Below are 18,720 nucleotides of genomic sequence, written 5' to 3' on the forward strand. Positions count from 1 at the left end.
ATGCTCGTCCAAGTTAACAAAACAAAAAATAGTTCATGGTTGAACCAAGATCAGAAATGAAGTTCTCTGAATCTAAATCCCATAATTTCCCCCAGAGTCAGAACTGGATACAGGTTGTCTCGTTGAACAGAGAGGATTTCTAATAACAATCTAATGAGCTTACATTTTCTCAGCAACAGAGTTCTATGTGATTTTCCTGTGAGTTTGTTTAATCACTATAATGATCCTATGATGTAGGTACTATTAGCATTCCCAGCTGAAGACAGGCAGAGGATGGTAAGCAATAAGCCCAAGTTTATACAGTTAGTAAACAGCAGTCAGAATTAGCCAGGATTCAAACCCAGCCTGTCTGGCTTCAGAACCCAAGGTCTTAATCACTGACTATACCAATACATAATGAAGCACCAAGTGTTACAAGGAGCTAATCAAAGGCAGACTAACAGGGAAGCCTTCTATAGGAATTGAAGTTTAAGGTGAGACTATGACCTTCATATGACTTTATGCTAAGAGCAAATGGGAAGCCACTGGGGCTTATAAGCAGGGGAGTGAGATGATCAGACTGCATTTTATAACAAGGCCACTCTAGCTGCAGCATACACAAATGAACTGGAGAAACTCAATGCCCAGAAAAAGGTGATCAGCTAGGAGACTTGGGCAGCAATGCAACAAGAGACAATGAGGCCCTGAGCTAAGAGAGAGGGAGAAGGGTCATTGCTGGATTTAGGAGCGCTTAATGACATTAATAATGACAGACACCAGGGACTGGTTATGTTGGGGGAAGGGAGTAAGGGCAACGTGAATTGAAGGATGGCTTTTATGTTTTTCACTTGGGGGACTGGGCAGATAAATGGCAGTGCTGTGTATTAAAGTAGGGAGCAATGTTAAAAGGGGGGGGTTGGGAGAAGAGATAACTTCTATTTCAGATGTGAGTTTGCAGTGCTTATGAAGCATCCACATGAGGTGAACAGACTAAGTCATATAAACCAGCAGGTATGGGGCTCAGAAGGAAAGTGTGGGGTAGATAGCTATGTATCTATACATCTGTATCTGAAATCAAATAGGTGATAACTTAGTGAATGGGAGGGGGATATATTTGAAAAGGAGAACAAGAATGATGAGACCTTAGGAACTACAATATTTAAAGGTTGGGCAGAAAGATAACATAGAGTGGAAAAAAAGTAAGGTATAAAGCATTAAACATGATGAGTAAATATTTCTACATTTATAAATACACATTTGAGAAACACTGGCCTTAAAATAGGTAGAAATTAGGGTAAATTCAGGACGTGTAAGACTTGTGACACATGTTTAAATTAAGGGATACAACCTTTCCATAAATGTACTATATTAAATGGCTACCTGCCTATCTTGATTCTAATGGCTGTTATTACTTGTATCAGACTGGCTAGTGATAACCAGGTACCAAATATCAGAGGAACTGCAAAGGCACAAGGATAGTTTTTAGACTCTTGAGATAAGACAACATAAGCCACCACAGACTATTTTTTATAATGAGAGGACATAAAACCAGTCAAAAAATCATAAAATCAATAAAAAGACATGTACTTCTTAACCACATATTCCTATATCTTTGTCATATTAGTATGAAGAACAGGAAAAAAATGTACATTACCTTATACACTTCACTAAAGCCACCTCTACCAAGCAGATGGAGTAATAAATATCTTTCATTTAACGTTGGGTGATCTTTGAACCTTAAGGGTGGGGAAAAAAACACTCAGGCACATGAAAACACCCACAAAAAGGTTTCGTCCACAACAAAGTTAGCTCTCTTATTCTACTCCCAGCTACTTCTTTTTCAGCTACTCTTCTGCTAATTTTGAATTCCATTCCATACTTCTTTTCCTTCTCTAACTGCATGACTATCACCCATCTTAACACTCTGGTGTTCACAAAGCTTAACATTTACAGCCGAATATTCAGGTTCAATGACCAATTATAGCACTGTGATAAAGACCTACTGACTATTGTATTACTAAGAGCTTTATGAAATCCCATATCTATTCAGCAGGAATTACTTCCCTTGGAAAAATATACTTTCATTTTGGGAGTTACAGTTAATCAAGTTTTATAATATTGACATATGATTAAAAATAATTATATTTATAAACTGGCTTTCATCCATGGTGAAATTTTACAGCCTTTGCCTTTTATAAATAAAATTTTAATTCCTAATCAAAAAAGAAATGCTTTAAAAAAAAACCACCACAGACAATACTGCTATTACTATTTAAAGCTTATTGTACCTGCTATACATTAAGCACTCACCTGTATTATCTCATTTGGTTCTTAACCAACCCTTTGAAGTAGGCCCTGCTACTACCTCTATTTTACAGATGAGGGCACTACTGCACAGAAAGGTTAAGTAACTTGTCCAAGGTCAACAGCTAATACATGGCAGGGCTTAGCAGAAAAATGTGGTTCCAAAATGTGCACTCTTGATATTTAAGGAAAATAAATAAATAAATCAATGATAGCTTTATAATTCCAGATGCAAACACACGATATTTTATTCAATATCAACACAGCTTTGATAATTTAAGCTTTTCCTGAGAACTTATAAATAAAAGAGATTTCTGTTAGTTTTAAAGCAAAATGTAGGGAATTCCCTGGTGGTCCAGTGGTTAGGACTTGGCACTTGCACTGCCGTGACCCAGGTTCAATCCCTGGCCGGGGAACTAAAATCCTGCAAGCCACGCAGCCAAAAGAAGAAAAAAAGAAAAGAAAAGTGTAAAGCTGTAACAATTTATTTAATTTTCATCAAGTGGATTAAGTAATATCCACAAACAAGTTTGGACATAATTTTCAGAAGAGCCAATTTTATTTTTTATTTTTTTTTTTAAAGAAATATTAAATTCATTTGCTTATCTTTTATTTATTTATTTTTTATTTATTTATGGCTGTGTTGGGTCTTCGTTTCTGTGCGAGGGCTTTCTCTAGTTGTGGCAAGTGGGGACCACTCTTCATCGCGGTGCACAGGCCTCTCACTATCGCGGCCTCTCTTGTTGCGGAGCACAGGCTCCAGACGCGCAGGCTCAGTAATTGTGGCTCACGGGCCTAGTTGCTCTGCGGCATGTGGGATCTTCCCAGACCAGGGCTCGAACCCGTGTCCCCTGCATTGGCAGGCGGATTCTCAACCACTGCGCCACCAGGGAAGCCCCAGAAGAGCCAATTTTAAATTAGTTTTGTCTTATCTGCTGTATCAGAATTTTCATCTGGTACAATTAAGGATATTACATAACTATTATTTCATTGACATTATACACTGGAATGATTGTGTTCATACAAAGATGATCATAAATAGGCCTTCTTTTAAGCAAGATATTTGTATTTCACGGCAGAAATAGGCCACTTCCAATTCTGACACTCGTATTAGGTCATGAAGATTTAAATTACATAAGTCTCAAAGTGTAAAAAGACATCCTTCCTGTCCTCTACACTGACTAAATCCAATTAATGCCTTGCTTAATTTCTGTCTTCTTCATAAAGTTCCCACCAGTCCACATATATTTTCTATTCTTTGAATTCCTTTAGCATTTAATGTCATTTTGATAATTAGGGATTAAGGACAGAGACTATAACTTAAACTACTTTTCTATTTCTTCTCCAGTTTTTACATAATGCTGGATACATGGCTTACTGAAATCCCTTTGGTTGAAATAATTTTTTCCTCACTACTATAATATTAACTTTGGTATTTAGTTAACAAATATTTATTCTGTGCCTACCATATGCCAGGCACTGGTCTAGGTTCTGGGGATATAGCAAGAACAAAACTAAGTCCCTGCTCTCATGTAGCTTACATTCTAGTGAAAGGAAACAGATAAAATAACTGAAAACAAAAAAATTTGTAATTCCAAATAGTGCTAAGTGCTAAGAAAAAATAAAGTAAGGCAAGGATACTGAGATAGGGGATGGAGTGAGGCAAGGACTGCTATTTTAGACAGGGTGGCTTCTCTAATGACCACTGGGAGTGAAATAAGGAGTAAGCCACTCAGATATTTAGAGGAGGAACATTTCAGGAAGAGGAAATGGCGAGCACAAAAGCCTTGAGGGAACGAGTCAGACATGTTTGAGGGGGCCAGTGTGTCTACGACATATAAGTGAGGGGAGGATGAGAGAGATGGGGTGGTGAGATGGCCAGAGACCAGATCATACGAGGCCTTCTGAGCCATGGGAAGGACTTTAAGTCTATGATGAGAAGCCCCCCAACAAGGAAATACTGTGTTTATGATCTCCAAGGGGAGAAAAAAACTTTTATCATGGAAAACTGTGAAATACAAATAATGACTTACTGTGAATTATCTTCATTATTTATTCTTTTGAGCTCTCGAATGTGAAGATTTCTGACTCTTTCCAAACGTTCAAGTTCTGCCTGGATTTCTGCCTCTTCCTGAAAATGAAGAGAGGGGACTATAACAAGCTCAATTTATTTGTGATATAAAAGATATTTTTACTCATGCACCAATTTTTTACAGTGATGGGAAGAATAGTGTATTATAAAGTACCACTGGGTTAAAAGACCAAAGTGCTCTTTTCAATGCCTGAAAGATAGAAAGAGATACGGCAAAAGCCTATTTCAAGAAACCATCCTCCACATGAAAATCTATATACCTAACGAGATGCTGACTTTTATTCTGTACCACAAGAAATCTATTTTTATAATGTCTAAACTGAAAATGACTGCAAGGTAGTCTGAAACTGACTTATAACACAAAATGAGCTGAAAGTTTTATTTCTGGTACATCCAAATTTTAATTTACGAGGGAATAATTTACTAGTACAAAACAAATGAAATGGAGATATTTCACAACAGTTGAAAGAGGAAGAAAGGTAGAAGACAGAACTACTGATTATTCTGAGACCTGACAACATTTGGAATACACACACACACACACACACACACACACACACACACACAGTCTGACCACTCACTTTGGATAAATCCCACTACAATTTTAAAGAGACTCTTAAAACAAAAATTTTATGAATAGCTGTGGCAGATCCTTAGTTATCAGAGCAGACCTAGGCAAATCCTAAAGAAACTTACTTTAACATTCATTTAAACATTTTGATAAATATTTTTCATGTCTCAAAATATACAATTTTTAGAACATTTAAAAAAATTAGACACCAAAACAAATAAAATCACCCATTACACACATACCTCTTGTCAATATAAATTTAAATACTACTTAAAAAACAAGAACATACCAAATTTCAGTGAAAAGTTCTACAAATGCCCAATTTTATAATATTTTTGAATAACTATTTATTGAGTAAGTAAACAAATCCAGATTGCCTTGGCCTAAACGTGTACCACTACCGTTATAAATCTATACCACGTGGAACAGAGGTTATTTAAATATTTGTTTTTCATTAGCACTGTCTCTTAATGATTTATCTTCTGATATTTTTTTAAAAATCCTTTATCTCAAAGAATTAATAGTTCTGAAATTTACTTTGAAAATATAAATATTATTTCATCGTAAAGCAGATAATAGAGATATAAAGTCTATTACACCTTTATCTAAGGCTTAAACTGAAAGGAATATTCTAAGTATCATAAAGAAAAACAAACGTTCACAGATTAAAAAACTAAATCTAAGTATGTTGTTCATATTCCACCTGACCTTAAGATTATTTCAGTTATTTTAAAATGAAACAACCACTACTTGTTGCAGAGATATTTAATGTAAATTAGGCATTAGATGATACATAGAAACCTTCAAAATAAATTTAAGTAAAAAAAAAAAGAAAAATAAATAAATTTAAGTGAAGATGAACTTTTCTAAAATTTTGGGGAGAGTTTTCTAAAATAGATACACTAAATTCTCTGAAAGTTCCTCATTTAATGTAGCTTCAGTTACAAATATTTCTAATTTTAATGAAAAAAGAAAAAAGGTAAGATAATGTCCCAGGGGATTAAATAACTGAAGATTCATTATAAGGAGAGGAAACAGATTAAAAAGCTTTGGAACAATAAAGTCAAACCACAGTTCAGTTGTCTCCATTTAGTTATATAAAGTAGAATAAGAAACTGGCCATATAGCTGTGCCGCCCATGAGTATGAAAAAATTCAAATTCATTTATGCCACAGAACACAGAAAGTGGTAACCTTCTTTCTTCAGATTACTAATGTTTGCTGCCTTAAAACCTGCCATTAACTTCTTATACATGTAGGAAGCTACTAAACACTTAGTAAGTTGGTATAATTTTAAATAATCTGATAAAATGGTGAAAGGCCTATTAGAATACCAGCAAAAATACTTGTTTCAGCTTTCATTTGAAAATGTGGTATGGGGATACTATTTTAAAAATGAATTTATAGAAATTAAATTTTATTAACTCATAAATATATAATTATGAGATTCAACTAGATTGTTGACACATAATTACATTTTTTTTAATTTTTGGTAATCTTCAGATGTTTATACAATGGCAGTAATCAATATCACAATATACTTACTAAAGAAAATAAAATGTATGTCTGTGCCAGCTAAGCAAGCTTTTTACCCTCTATAAAACATGACAAGTATGCCCCATAAGATCTTACAATACAAAAGCAGAGGCAAGCTTCATTCAGTTGGAACTGTAGTGTTTACAGGAAGAAACAAAATGTCAGGAGCACTAGTTTAAAAAAAAAAGCTGGATCCTAGGTATTTAAGAGGCATGTCGGGCTTCCCTGGTGGCACAGTGGTTGAGAATCTGCCTGCCAATGCAGGGGACACAGGTTCGAGCCCTGGTCTGGGAAGATCCCACATGCCGCGGAGCAACTAGGCCCGTGAGCCACAATTACTGAGCCTGCGCGTCTGGAGCCTGTGCTCCGCAACAAGAGAGGCCGCGATAGTGAGAGGCCCGCGCACCGCAATGAAGAGTGGCCCCCGCTTGCTGCAACTAGAGAAAGCCCTCGCACAAAAACGAAGACCCAACACAGCCAAAAATAAGTAAATAAATAAATAAAAATTAAATAATGTATAACTCAGGTGTACTTTAAAAAAAAAAATTAAAAAAAAAAGAGGCATGTCAAGGGAAGGAACTATAACAAAGTCATGCAAATAGACATAAATCCTCCATAGTCATCAGTGAAATATATTTACATCTTCCATATTGTAATTTAATATTTATTCCACAATATCTTGGACCTTAAAACAAAGTAACACACTTCTAGAGGAAAGATAATTCAATAACTCTAAGTAACTTATCTCAAATCCCACTGAGAAAAAGTATACATGCTATTATGGAATGAAGGTTTGTGTTCCTCCCAAATTTTGTATGTCTAAGCCCTAAACCCCAATGTGATAGTATTTGGAGAAGGGGACTTTGTGAGGTAATTAGAGCTAGCTTAGGTCATGAGAGTGGAGCCCTCATGATGGTATTAGTGGCTTTTTGAGGAGGAAGAGAGAGAAAGAGATCTCTCCTTCCAACCCCACTACCTCTTTGTGGGAGCACAGAGAAAAAATCATGTGAAGGCTTGAGAAGATGGCCATCTACAGATGAGGAAGAGAGCCCCATCAGAAACTAAACCCTGCTGGACCTTGATCTTAGACTTCCAGCCTCTAAAACTGAGAAATAAGTTTCTCTTGTTTAAGCCATCCAGTCTATGGTATTTTGTTATGGCAGCCTGAACAGATTAATACACATACTTTTAGGCAAACACTAGGCAATACTGCTTAGTATCCTCTCCTTACAGAAAGGGGCAAGGCCCAGTTTTGGTCTAGCCCCAAGGTACAACATCCAGAATATGGTAGTCTTAGCAACTAAACTTATCTTTACTGCAGATCATTTCCAAAGATCTATATACTGTAGGCCATGCTCTCCTTGCTTGAGACTGACATTAGCCTCTGGGCCATCCTCAGAATTAATCGTTTTCAGAGGGTTCAGGAGAGGCAAGGCAGACCTGGGCTCAAAACTGATCTGAATCATTATGGAATGGAAGCCTGAAACGCATGGCAAAGGTAGTCCAAATTATTAAAATAAAAAAGAGAGGCAATCCAGACAGCTAGATCATGCTTAGTAAGAACACCAAGTTTCAATCCTCAAGTCATCCACCAGCTAAGCAATTAAAGCAGAGAAGGTCTACGAAGAAACAAACAGCATCTCTGGAAAGGAACTGGTCTCTGTAGACAATTATGGTGTTGAAGGGACATGAGTAAGAAAAGATCCCATTAAAGAGAGAGGTAGGTTTGGTAATCACATACAATAAAAGGACATGGCTCTTTTCCATTTAAACAAAAAGATATAGCAATGGACCTTAACAGTACACACTACAGCTATTTTAACAGTATTTTTAAATAAGATCTAATATTCTGAATTACTTAAACATATTAAAAAACCCAGGTCAGACAAGTATACAACAACAGATCTCAATATTGCCTCATCATTTAAGTAACCTGCAAAACACACCACCTTCTAAAATTTTTAACTTTTAAAAATTTATATGGAAGGTAAAACCAGTTTGTCCCTCACCAGATATTTAGCATAGAAATGCTTTCTATTTGTAATCAAAGTCCTTTCTGGCAACTTAGTATCCTCTTGGCTCAACATGCTAAGCTAAAATTACGTTACAGCAACAGTAGAATCTCTGTAAAATGCCAGATTAAAACTGCTAGGCAGATTTGGGGTATATTTGAGCATTTCCCTTAATGGCAATTTTTTTTAAGTGGGGGTGTGTAGGCATTAAACTATAAAGCTTAAAGAGTTATAAAATGCATTTTCGCATGTAAAACTAATGGATATCCTGAAAAAATTAAACATCCTAGTTTAAACGTCTTTAGCAAATCTTTAATGTATGTTACATGTCAGCCCCACAAAAAACCCCTCAATTTCGAAGAGCGGCCTTTCTATAAAGCCAAGATAAGATAGAAAGTATTTTCTGATATATCGTTCTCAGCTTGCCTATAATCCATCAGGGTTGGTAGAAGAATTCTGTGTGGTATATTATGAAGATGGTGAAAGCAGAGAAACGCTTATCACTTACAATAGTATATTCAACAGCACCAAAACAGCATTAGTCGGTCTGGGAAAACTAGTTCAGAATGAGGTTTCAACAAGTTTAACACCAAATTCATTTTACTAGTATGAACAATACGAATCCCTCAAAAGTTAGTATCTCCAGGTCCTCAAATTAAGTTTTAATTTGATTAAATATTTATAATGTCATTCTAAAAGTTTATCACCAGGAGAGTGAAACGTAAAATTAACAAAAGGCACTATTAAAGACTAACAGAAAGGGCAGTGCAGAAAAAAAGAATTAAGAAGAAAATTTTTACCGATTTACTTCAAATTTATCCTTATTAAATGTCCTCAAATTTTTCTCCATTATATTCTTTAATATATCTTAAATATAGATATGAGAGACATGAGCCATTGGAAATATGAACCAACCAACAAAAAAACCACGGTGAATGTACAGAGGTCGGTTTTGAAACTACTGCCCATAATCCTATTTTTGCTTGAGTATGGTTGTATAGATTGAGGAGTAGGGTAGGAGGAGGAGAAGGGACAAATATTATGAAATTCCTAAGGAGGTTTTCTTTCCTAACTATATATATGCTCCCTCCATGCCCATCCTCAATCACCGAGCTGGATATTACTGAGGGAAGCATACTGCATTTCCCTCAGGTGTGTTTAACTGGCTTAGATAATTACTTTAGAACCTTAATGTTTTCCTCTCTCTGCACTTCATTTCCTTCTTTGGGGGGGTAGGGGGTCGTTAATCTCTCTTCAAATGCATAAATATATACATCAAAACCCTTAAATGGGAATGAGTGTTAAAATGGACAGGTTTTGATTCTGTCAGTTCCCCCATTCTGTTTAAACAAACCCAACCCTATCTTCTCAGCAGCAAATAAATGTAACAGTTCAACTCTGTGGCAAACTTTAAATATTTAGTACACTTCCTGAAAAAGAAATCACAGCTACTGTATTAGGGGGATGAAATTCCTTGATGTTAAAAACATTAGCCAAGGTGCTGACACCAAGTCTTAGCACATACAGGTACAATGCCTTACTACTATACTTTCCTCCAGCTTTCTGCCTCCTTTTAACCTTTTTCAGGACTTTGGTGGATTCCATATTTTTTTTAAGTATGAAAAGATTTAACTTTCTACACAATAATGAGAAGAACCTAATCTTCTAGACCCTCTCTATACATATGCATATAAACGGCATGGAGTTACAGTTCTTGGCCAGTGGCCAAGCAATTGTTCTCTCTTTTTTGTGAAACAGTGATCTCTAAACTGAACTTACAAACCTGAATAAATTAAACCCTGCTCTAACCAATGGTTAACATGACTTCTAAGATTCTTTCCAAAATTTAAGAAATTCCATTGCCTATATAACAACTGGATTAATATCAAACACTACAGAAGTAAAACACATTTTACTACTAAATTTTCACTTTGGTAAGTGAACAATCATCTACTACCAAGTAGAGATGTATAATTATAAATGGTGGGGGAAAAGCCAGGAATATGTTTGTAGGTTTACAATGAGAGTAGGAAGTAGAGTATACACTGGGAGCTTTCCTATCTACAGCTAGTTCCATGTTCTCTCAGCACAGGCAGCTTTCACAGATAGTACTCATTTTTAAATGGAAGCAGTACTAAGCACAAAATGTCAAGTTTAGAATTCCAACACTCTTCTTGGCACTTTTCTTGCCCACACATGCCAAGAAGTCAGGAACCTCATAATCTTCTTCATGGGCTTAATGGTGACTTTTTCTAGTATAATGCATTTTCACTAGATTTCCACTGAAAACTACTTCCTACACAAGTAGCACCTTGTGTTATGTTCTAGAGAAACATAATGTACAATGTGGTTGGCTCTGAGAGAAAAATTTCTTGAATATAAAGGTGCACACACAGTTTTAGAGATTAAGCCCTCTAGCATTAATTATTTTCATACTTTTATTCAAAACTAAAGTGACGAGATGCCACATATGCAAACTTATTCTTTGTGGTCATACTAAGGATTTGATAAATCAGATGACAATGGTATTCTAGAAAGAAAGACCAAAGGAGATATCAAACTTCAAGAATATTTGGGGGTTAATTCACCTAAAACCAATGCCCTGTATCCTCCACTGTTCAAAAGGCTTGCAGACAATCCATTGTCTTCCATTTCAACTAGTTGCATGGTCCACTGTGAAGGAGTGAGAAAAGAGCTGTGTGCTTGTTCTTGACCTGTAAAGATTTCATCATGGAAGATTAATACTGATGCTGCGGCTGCCTGTTACTGGTTGTTTCTCTTTGCAGGTGCCAAAATCGGTCAGAGAACAGGATTTCAGTGGCAGAGTTGTTGCTATACTGTTATCTCTTCAGAACGGAGGCACAAGGAGAGATGAATGCCACATCGCAAGGAGCAAAGGAGAGAGAGAGAAAGAAATGGTGTCAGGTGGCATGTTGGATGTGATTTTTGTTTTAGTAGAGATTGAGATGACTGTAATTGTTTAGCTGATTCCTTCGGTCTGCAAAGATACACTTGTGTTGGTGCTGATGGTTCTTGACTAATCCTGTTTCAATTACAAGTTGGTTATGTTTTTCCAATAAAAATTTCTGACACTTATATTCAGGGCTTCTCTCTCTCTCTCTCACACACACACACACACCCACACCCACACCCCAAAACACATACATTAAAGCCAATCCCTACAATACTATCTAATATTCCATATTGAGATGTCAGATCTTCTATATGCATTCTCTCCAACTAATCAAATATATAAAATCCAGAAGACAAAAAAATTCAAAGACTAGAAAATAAGGAGCAACACCTCCACATGCTGTTCACATCACAAACTTGAATAATAGCAGTGGCATGACATAGTTATTGGTCCCAATAACTTTCAAATTTCTTACTTCCTCTTTATTTTGGCATATTATGATTGGTAACTTGTATCTTTTAAATAATAATATGACTACAGAGATAATCTATTACAAGGAAAACAGTTTTTCAGGGATTTTTTTAAAAAGTTGTTTGTGTTAGTTTAGTAACAATTCTTGGAAAGCACATCCATGTAGTTTTCTTCAATTCCAGAATAAAGATCTGAACTATACAAACAACAACCTAGCAGAACTCCTCAAATCACAAAGATAAATGACTTTCCCATAACTAGAATGTATCAAAGACTGGTATCAAAACAGGATCAACCATAAAAGCTAACTGGTATGTGGTTTATTAGTTTCCTTAAATCCAGAGATTCCACATGTGGCACAGGTGGAATGGGATTTTAAATGGGATTTAGTTGCTCTGCCTCAAAGGAGCAACTTTTTGAAGACAGGAAATTATTCCCATTGCAACTACAAGCTTTTAATGAGTGATAATTAAGGAAGTTTGTGCATAATTACTAGCAGCAAAAAAGTTATTTTTAAATAAGTTTTAGGAATAATTTGTACAGTCTCCATATACTTTACTATATAGTTCTTTTCCGTTCTATTCAATTAAATCTTTAGCTCTATAAAAGGTAAAATTATACTAGAGCATATTCACACATTTTAACCAAAAAAAAGTGCTTTCCCTGTTGACCTTTAAAAATAAACTTAGAATGAAAAACAATGAAGCAGCTAATAATAAAGAAATATTCTAGTTGATAGAACAGTCACTAACAGGATACCCCAGGAAAGTAATATATAAGAGAAAGAAAGAAGTATGTGTGTGTGAAAAACTTAACTGCTCTCCTTTATCTGCAATGAAAATGAAACAGCGTGTTTCTGGGAGAAAAGAAAAAAGCAAACATTCACACTACTCTAAGAAACAGGCAGAGAAAGCTACAAGTGACTTAATTCTTCTGAATACAAAAGGATCAACTTGCTATTTATCTACAACTAGAGAACTGTAGGAATAAAGCGTAAGGGTACTGCCACTGAAACAGGAGAAAAAAAAAAAGAAAGAAATAGCAGTGAGACAAGGTTCAAGTTTTCGCTTTGCCAGTTACTAGCTGTATTAATTCAGACAAAGCAAACAGAGAAGATCTTGGCATTCAAATTTAACATTAATGTTCACTTTAGAATGGTTAAAACTTCAAAGTGAAAAAAATGTAATATTATGTAATCCTCCTGAAATGGGAATTTGAATCGTGCCTCATTTAGGCAGTGTGGAAATAAATCACTTAGTGAATGAGTGAGCAATAACTTCACAAACTGATTAATAACTAAAACAATAAATATTAAATAATCCTTGCTATATTAAAAAAAGATGATGCTGCATAATAACTTTCCTAATTTCAAAAGAAAATAAGCCCTTAAGTAAGTTTACATTTACTATTTGGTGGTTACCAGAAATATGTATTTATTTCAGCCATGGACTTACTGCTCAACTCTCATTTGTTACTCTATCACATTAACAGATTCATTGGATTTGGATTTATTATGTTTCTAACCCTACAGAATAGTATAGAATATGAACTGAATTTTATGATTTATTCAATGGTAAATATACTTTCTCATATTTCAGCTTCTCTATTCAATTATTATGATTATCTTTATGAAATACAATGCACATCATAAATTATTTATCTCAAGAAAAAGTAAATAGGCCTTCTAGTCTCCTATGTCCAAATGGTATGGGTTTCGTCAATGATGGACATTTTTTCCTTTGGTGTCAACAAATTTAATCTAATAATTCCATTTAACTTCAAGAGTTTTTATTAAAGGGAGAGTGAGAGTCACCTTTGCTAATGCAGGAGTATGCTGGGCTCCATATCTAAACCCTAAGCTGATGTAGGTCACATGATTAATTCCCATGCAGGTTACACGGACACCAAATACTCACAGATCAGATCCAGCCTATGGTAGAAGCTATATAGTTACATGTCAGGGTATAGTTCATGTTGGCTTAAGATAGAGGTGGTAACATCTTTTCTTTCAAGTCAAGCTTGCTCTCTATGTGTTAAAAGTGTCCAATCTACCTGTGTTTTAGAAAACAAAATGACCTATTTTTAATGCCCTACTTTCCAACTGTGCTTTAGAATGCCAAATAACTTATTTTTAACACATGTAACTGAATGATTATTATTTTTAAATTGTACGACTCAAAAATTAATACCCAGTGGTAAGTAGACAACTGCTATTTATTTGTGCTCTAAGGTGACACTACTTACTCAATTTTGTTCTCTGTGTGTGCTACTAGCAACTTTCTTCATAATGCATTCATTCTCCTCACCCAAAATAGTCTTTCAGAAGAAAACGTGAGAATTCAAAAGACATGATAGTATATTTCAGCATTAATTCATCCACTCTCCCAAAATATTCCATGATGGAGATCAAAGAAAAGTAATGTTGTAAATTGGTTAAGAAGAAGATAAAGTTAGAAATCTAAAACTGCTCAGTAAATTTGATAAAAGCTGAAAAAAAATAAAATAGGAAAAAGATTATGGAGGGGACAATTATTAGAAAGAATGAGTAAATACAAAAAATGGAGAAGTCAACCACTGGGAAAGAAGATAATATGGAGGTTAGAAGAAAAGGTGTAGTAATCTACAACAGCTTACAACTGTTTATATAATATCTAGACATTTAAGTATATGTACCTCACTTACAAAATAGAAGTGTTTCAGAGAAATGAAATATTTTCAATGTACCAGGAAAGCTTTAAAATCAACCAACCATCCACCAACCAAAAATAAAAACAAACCCTCCTCTGAATCCTTTTAAGTGTTTTTGTAATACAAATAGCTGATTGCTAATTAAACTGCTTTATAATTTCAGATTTTATAATAAGTTTTCATAAAATAAAACACATGTAAAATCTCATCATTAGAAAGAGTAATTTGAAATTTACTATTATATGTGAAAATAATAACCCTCCAGTTAATTATATTCTTTAGTATCCCGTTATCATGAGAGGCTGGTTAGAAAATAATTGATAAATCTTTATATGGGACATCAAACACAGGTCTCTATGAATTTATTATCAAAATAGCATAGGTGGGCAGACAAATACTTGTACTAATTCTTTTTTTTTTTTTTTGGTACTAATTCTTAACTACAAAATCCCCTCTTCCCTTCTGTAGTCCCATTACAACTCCATCGGATACAAAACAGACTGAAGTTGCCTACTCATACCAAAGAGCAACAGAAATGTGAATAATTACAACAGAATACAAAAACAAAACAGAGCAGAATAAATCATTTTAGAATTTACTGTTCAAGTAGTTTAGGTTGAAACTTTTCTGAGCAGGGGCATAGACAGATATGACATAGTAAAGAACACTAACACAAATTACACACACACATATATATATGTGTGTATATACATATACACACATACATATGTACACAAAATATAATTTTTTTCTGTTCCCTGTAGTTAAATGGCAGGGATCTGAAGCACGGTGATAACATTCCAAAAACAAAGACATCTACAGTGAGATGGCGGCTGCTGCAAGGATGGGTTTCTCTGACCTACCTTACCCTACCCCAGGGAGATGACTTCATAGATACTATTTTCAATTAGTTCACTAACTCAGGTTTAGCTATTATTCAGCCTATTAAAAAAACGTAAGTAACGTGACAAGCAGAAAGCAGAATTTAAAAATTGGATCAAAGGAAAAGAATTTTATATCTGTCGGTAACTTCATTTTGAGGGGGAAAATCTACTCTATTATTTCTTTGAAGTGGTTTGAACTAAAAAACAATGAACTGATTACAATTTCAGAGTTTACAAACAAGTACAAAGCTACACATTATAAAAATTTACTAATAACATATAGCAATGTTTTTCTAAATTATATCATTTCGTATTATTACTGATGATCAGGTTCTTCTAAATTTGCCAATGTACATATTTTAATTGAAACACTTAATTGAGCATTCAATATCTTCAAAGTTAAGCCAAAGAAACATCTTTGTTATTAATTTATACTTATTTCAATTTATTATGAAATGGACACAAACAATATGGAATCTTACGTTTCATCTTAAAAATGAAGCATTTTTTTACAAAAAGATAGCATTTAACAGAGTAATCGTTAAGAACCTGGAGGTCTGGCCAGGAATCATTCCTCCATTACAGGGACATGGTATCATCAGCATCTCAAATGTCTCTAAGTTGCCACAAGGTAAAGGAATGTTATTTTAATATATTCAACATAAAAATGCATCTTTAATGCCCCTCTTTTTTGGTCCAAAGTTTTTAATTTGGGTGCTTTCTCTCTTAAGTTTTGACTTCTTCAATAAGAAACTTATAACACAACTTCCCACATCCTCTGGTAAACTAAAAAATCCAGCATATGCTTCACATACCTTTTTGAGATGTCCTAGTCTAAGTTTGAAAATTTCTTCCTGTTCATGATATTCTGCCAAAGTCAACCTGTCAAAATGAAATTGTAATTCTAGATATTAAGATTAACACTTATTATTTCTTATTAACAACCAACAAAAAATAAGATAAAATTAATCAAATGGAAATACTAAAATGCTGACAACTTTCAGCCCAAAATACATAAGCCAAAAGTATTCCTCAGAATACATCTTATTGAAGGTATTCTTCAGAATACATCTAATACTTACAGATGGAACAATTGACTGATTCATAAATTCAACAACTATTTAATGAGTACCATGAATCAAGTGATATTCTAGAATTTAGATCTTAAGGATACAATGATAAAGACAGTTTCTCCTTACACTCTGGTTTGAACTTACACTCCACAGTGGGGGTAAGAAAGCAGAAGAGAAACAATTTAGTCCAGAAATAAAATAATCCCAAATAACAGTAAGTGTTATGAAGAAAATTAGAAAGGGTGGTGTGATAATGACTGTATTACACTAACTTGCACTGAGTTTTAGGGAGGTAATCTTGATCTAAATATCAAAAAGGACCTAGGGGAGTATGTTCTAGACATAGGTTAAAACAAGTACAAAGACACTAAGATGGATACAGGTTGATATATGAGAAGAGGAAAAAATGCAAGTATCAGATCATAGTCAAAGAGGCTGTCAGCAAAAGACGTAAAGCAGTGGGGCAGATTCTGTACGGACTTTTAGACCAAGCAAAGAATTTCATTTCACTTTAAGGGTACTGGGAAATCACTGCAAAGGGAATCAGTCCAATTTGGGCACTGGTTTAAAAAAAGAAAGAACGAAATTAAAACATTTTTCCCTTCTCTGCTTCCATGTGCTAGTGAATAAATGAGATATAGGGATGCTAAAACTATAGTCAAACCATCAAATTATTAATAAATATAAATAGACATAAGACTTGAAAGTACTTTATGGTTGTTTTATTATTAATTTCAAATATTCCTATATAAATTTGAAAAATAATTGCAGCTAACCCTTGAACAACAAGGGTTTGAGCCATGAAGGTCCACTTATACTAAGATTTTTAAAAATAAATACATATTACAGTACTACATGATCTGTAGCTGGCTGAATCTGTGGATGCGGAACTGCAGATACAGAGGCCAGCTGTAAAGTTATGTGATCAATTTTCAACTGTGGGAGGGGTGGAGCCCCAACCCTCATGTTGTTCAGGGTTCAACTGTAGCTTAATGTATGTAGAACCATAACAAGACATATACATATTATAACATTTCCTAAGAAAAAATGATTCTGTATCATTAAAGTGAAAGAAAGAGAAAAAAAAACCACTCACCAACAAAACAACTTCCATTTCATACACCAATATTGAAAAAATTGCTTTTATCTATCACATTCAAGCCCTTGTTTGTTTACTTATGTGTTCTGGGTGTATTTGGTTAAGCTCCTAACCCAAGTATGACTTATTTATGCTTGGTGCAGGCCCCTCAGCAACATTCAGTATAAATGCTATTTCCCTTTAGCTAGATGCTATTAAATTTACTAATTCTAAGGAAAGGGTATTCAAATAAAACAACAAAAAACCTCCAAGAAATTCAGTTAGCATTCCATTAGAAACATCTTAAGAGTGAAAAAATAAACATTTAAAATTAAATCTCTCTACCCAGTCTTAGGTTAATACAACCACTGGATTTTATTATACTGAATATAGCAGTATAGTTGCAGCGGCTGCTTAAATTCAGAGAACTAAATGTTGCATTGTGAATGTGAAACATTCACGCAGATGGAATGAAAGAAGAAGGGGGTAAGGTGATATTTTTAAAAAATGAAGTTTGAAAACTAAAATCGATAATATCTCAACTAGCCCAGTAAAGTAAAGCCATAGGAATTTTGGCAAATAGCTTCTGGATTGGCATACATGCCACCAATGGAAATCACCTGTATAACAATATCATAACTTCCTATTCTTAAAATATGGTTTTAGGCCCACTGGTAGACCATAGGATGGGCTCAGAACTAATTTTTTAAAAATATGTAAATATTTTGTTTGTTTCTATACAGGAATAAAATACAATTCTATAGTTTGGTTTTTAGTGAGTTAAAGTATAGCTAAATTTAGTATTCATAAATTAAAATTCATATGACTAACTTAGTTTCCTAAAATTTTTGATACTGTATTCTAAACTAAGAAGTTTGGCTATCATGCAAAACTGTACAGCTACTACACACACAGATGGCTAGGAATTTCTGCAATTTGGAGGGAAGATATTTTGTTGTCTTGAGTTGGTAGTAGTTTTCAATAGCTACTTTTCTTCTGAGTTAATAATAAATCAATGTCAATTAACTCCATGATGACTTAGTTTGTTGAATACTGTTTGGTTAATCTTGTAGTATAATGTAATGCATATTTGCTATTTACTAGCATTTAGTTCCAGTT

At 34.4% G+C, this 18,720-nt stretch overlaps 1 protein-coding gene and 1 non-coding gene across 2 annotated transcripts in view; one reads left to right on the top strand and one right to left on the bottom strand.

Annotated features, from left to right (window-relative positions):
- The window catches only part of TLK1 (tousled like kinase 1), a 164,368-nt gene that overhangs the window by 13,780 nt on the left and 131,868 nt on the right, over positions 1-18,720 (bottom strand). The window contains exons 12-14 of the mRNA XM_007183263.2: positions 16,266-16,332; positions 4,317-4,414; positions 1,634-1,715 (exon numbers count right to left, since the gene is read on the bottom strand). Of these exons, the coding sequence (XP_007183325.1) occupies positions 1,634-1,715; positions 4,317-4,414; positions 16,266-16,332 (247 nt within the window). The remainder of the gene's footprint in view (positions 1-1,633; positions 1,716-4,316; positions 4,415-16,265; positions 16,333-18,720) is intronic.
- Positions 2,628-2,699, top strand: TRNAA-UGC (transfer RNA alanine (anticodon UGC)). Its single transcript has one exon. It is a non-coding gene; the product is annotated as a tRNA-Ala (tRNA).

This window comes from Balaenoptera acutorostrata, chromosome 8, assembly GCF_949987535.1.
Source record: "Balaenoptera acutorostrata chromosome 8, mBalAcu1.1, whole genome shotgun sequence".
NCBI classification, from domain to species: Eukaryota; Metazoa; Chordata; class Mammalia; order Artiodactyla; family Balaenopteridae; genus Balaenoptera; species Balaenoptera acutorostrata.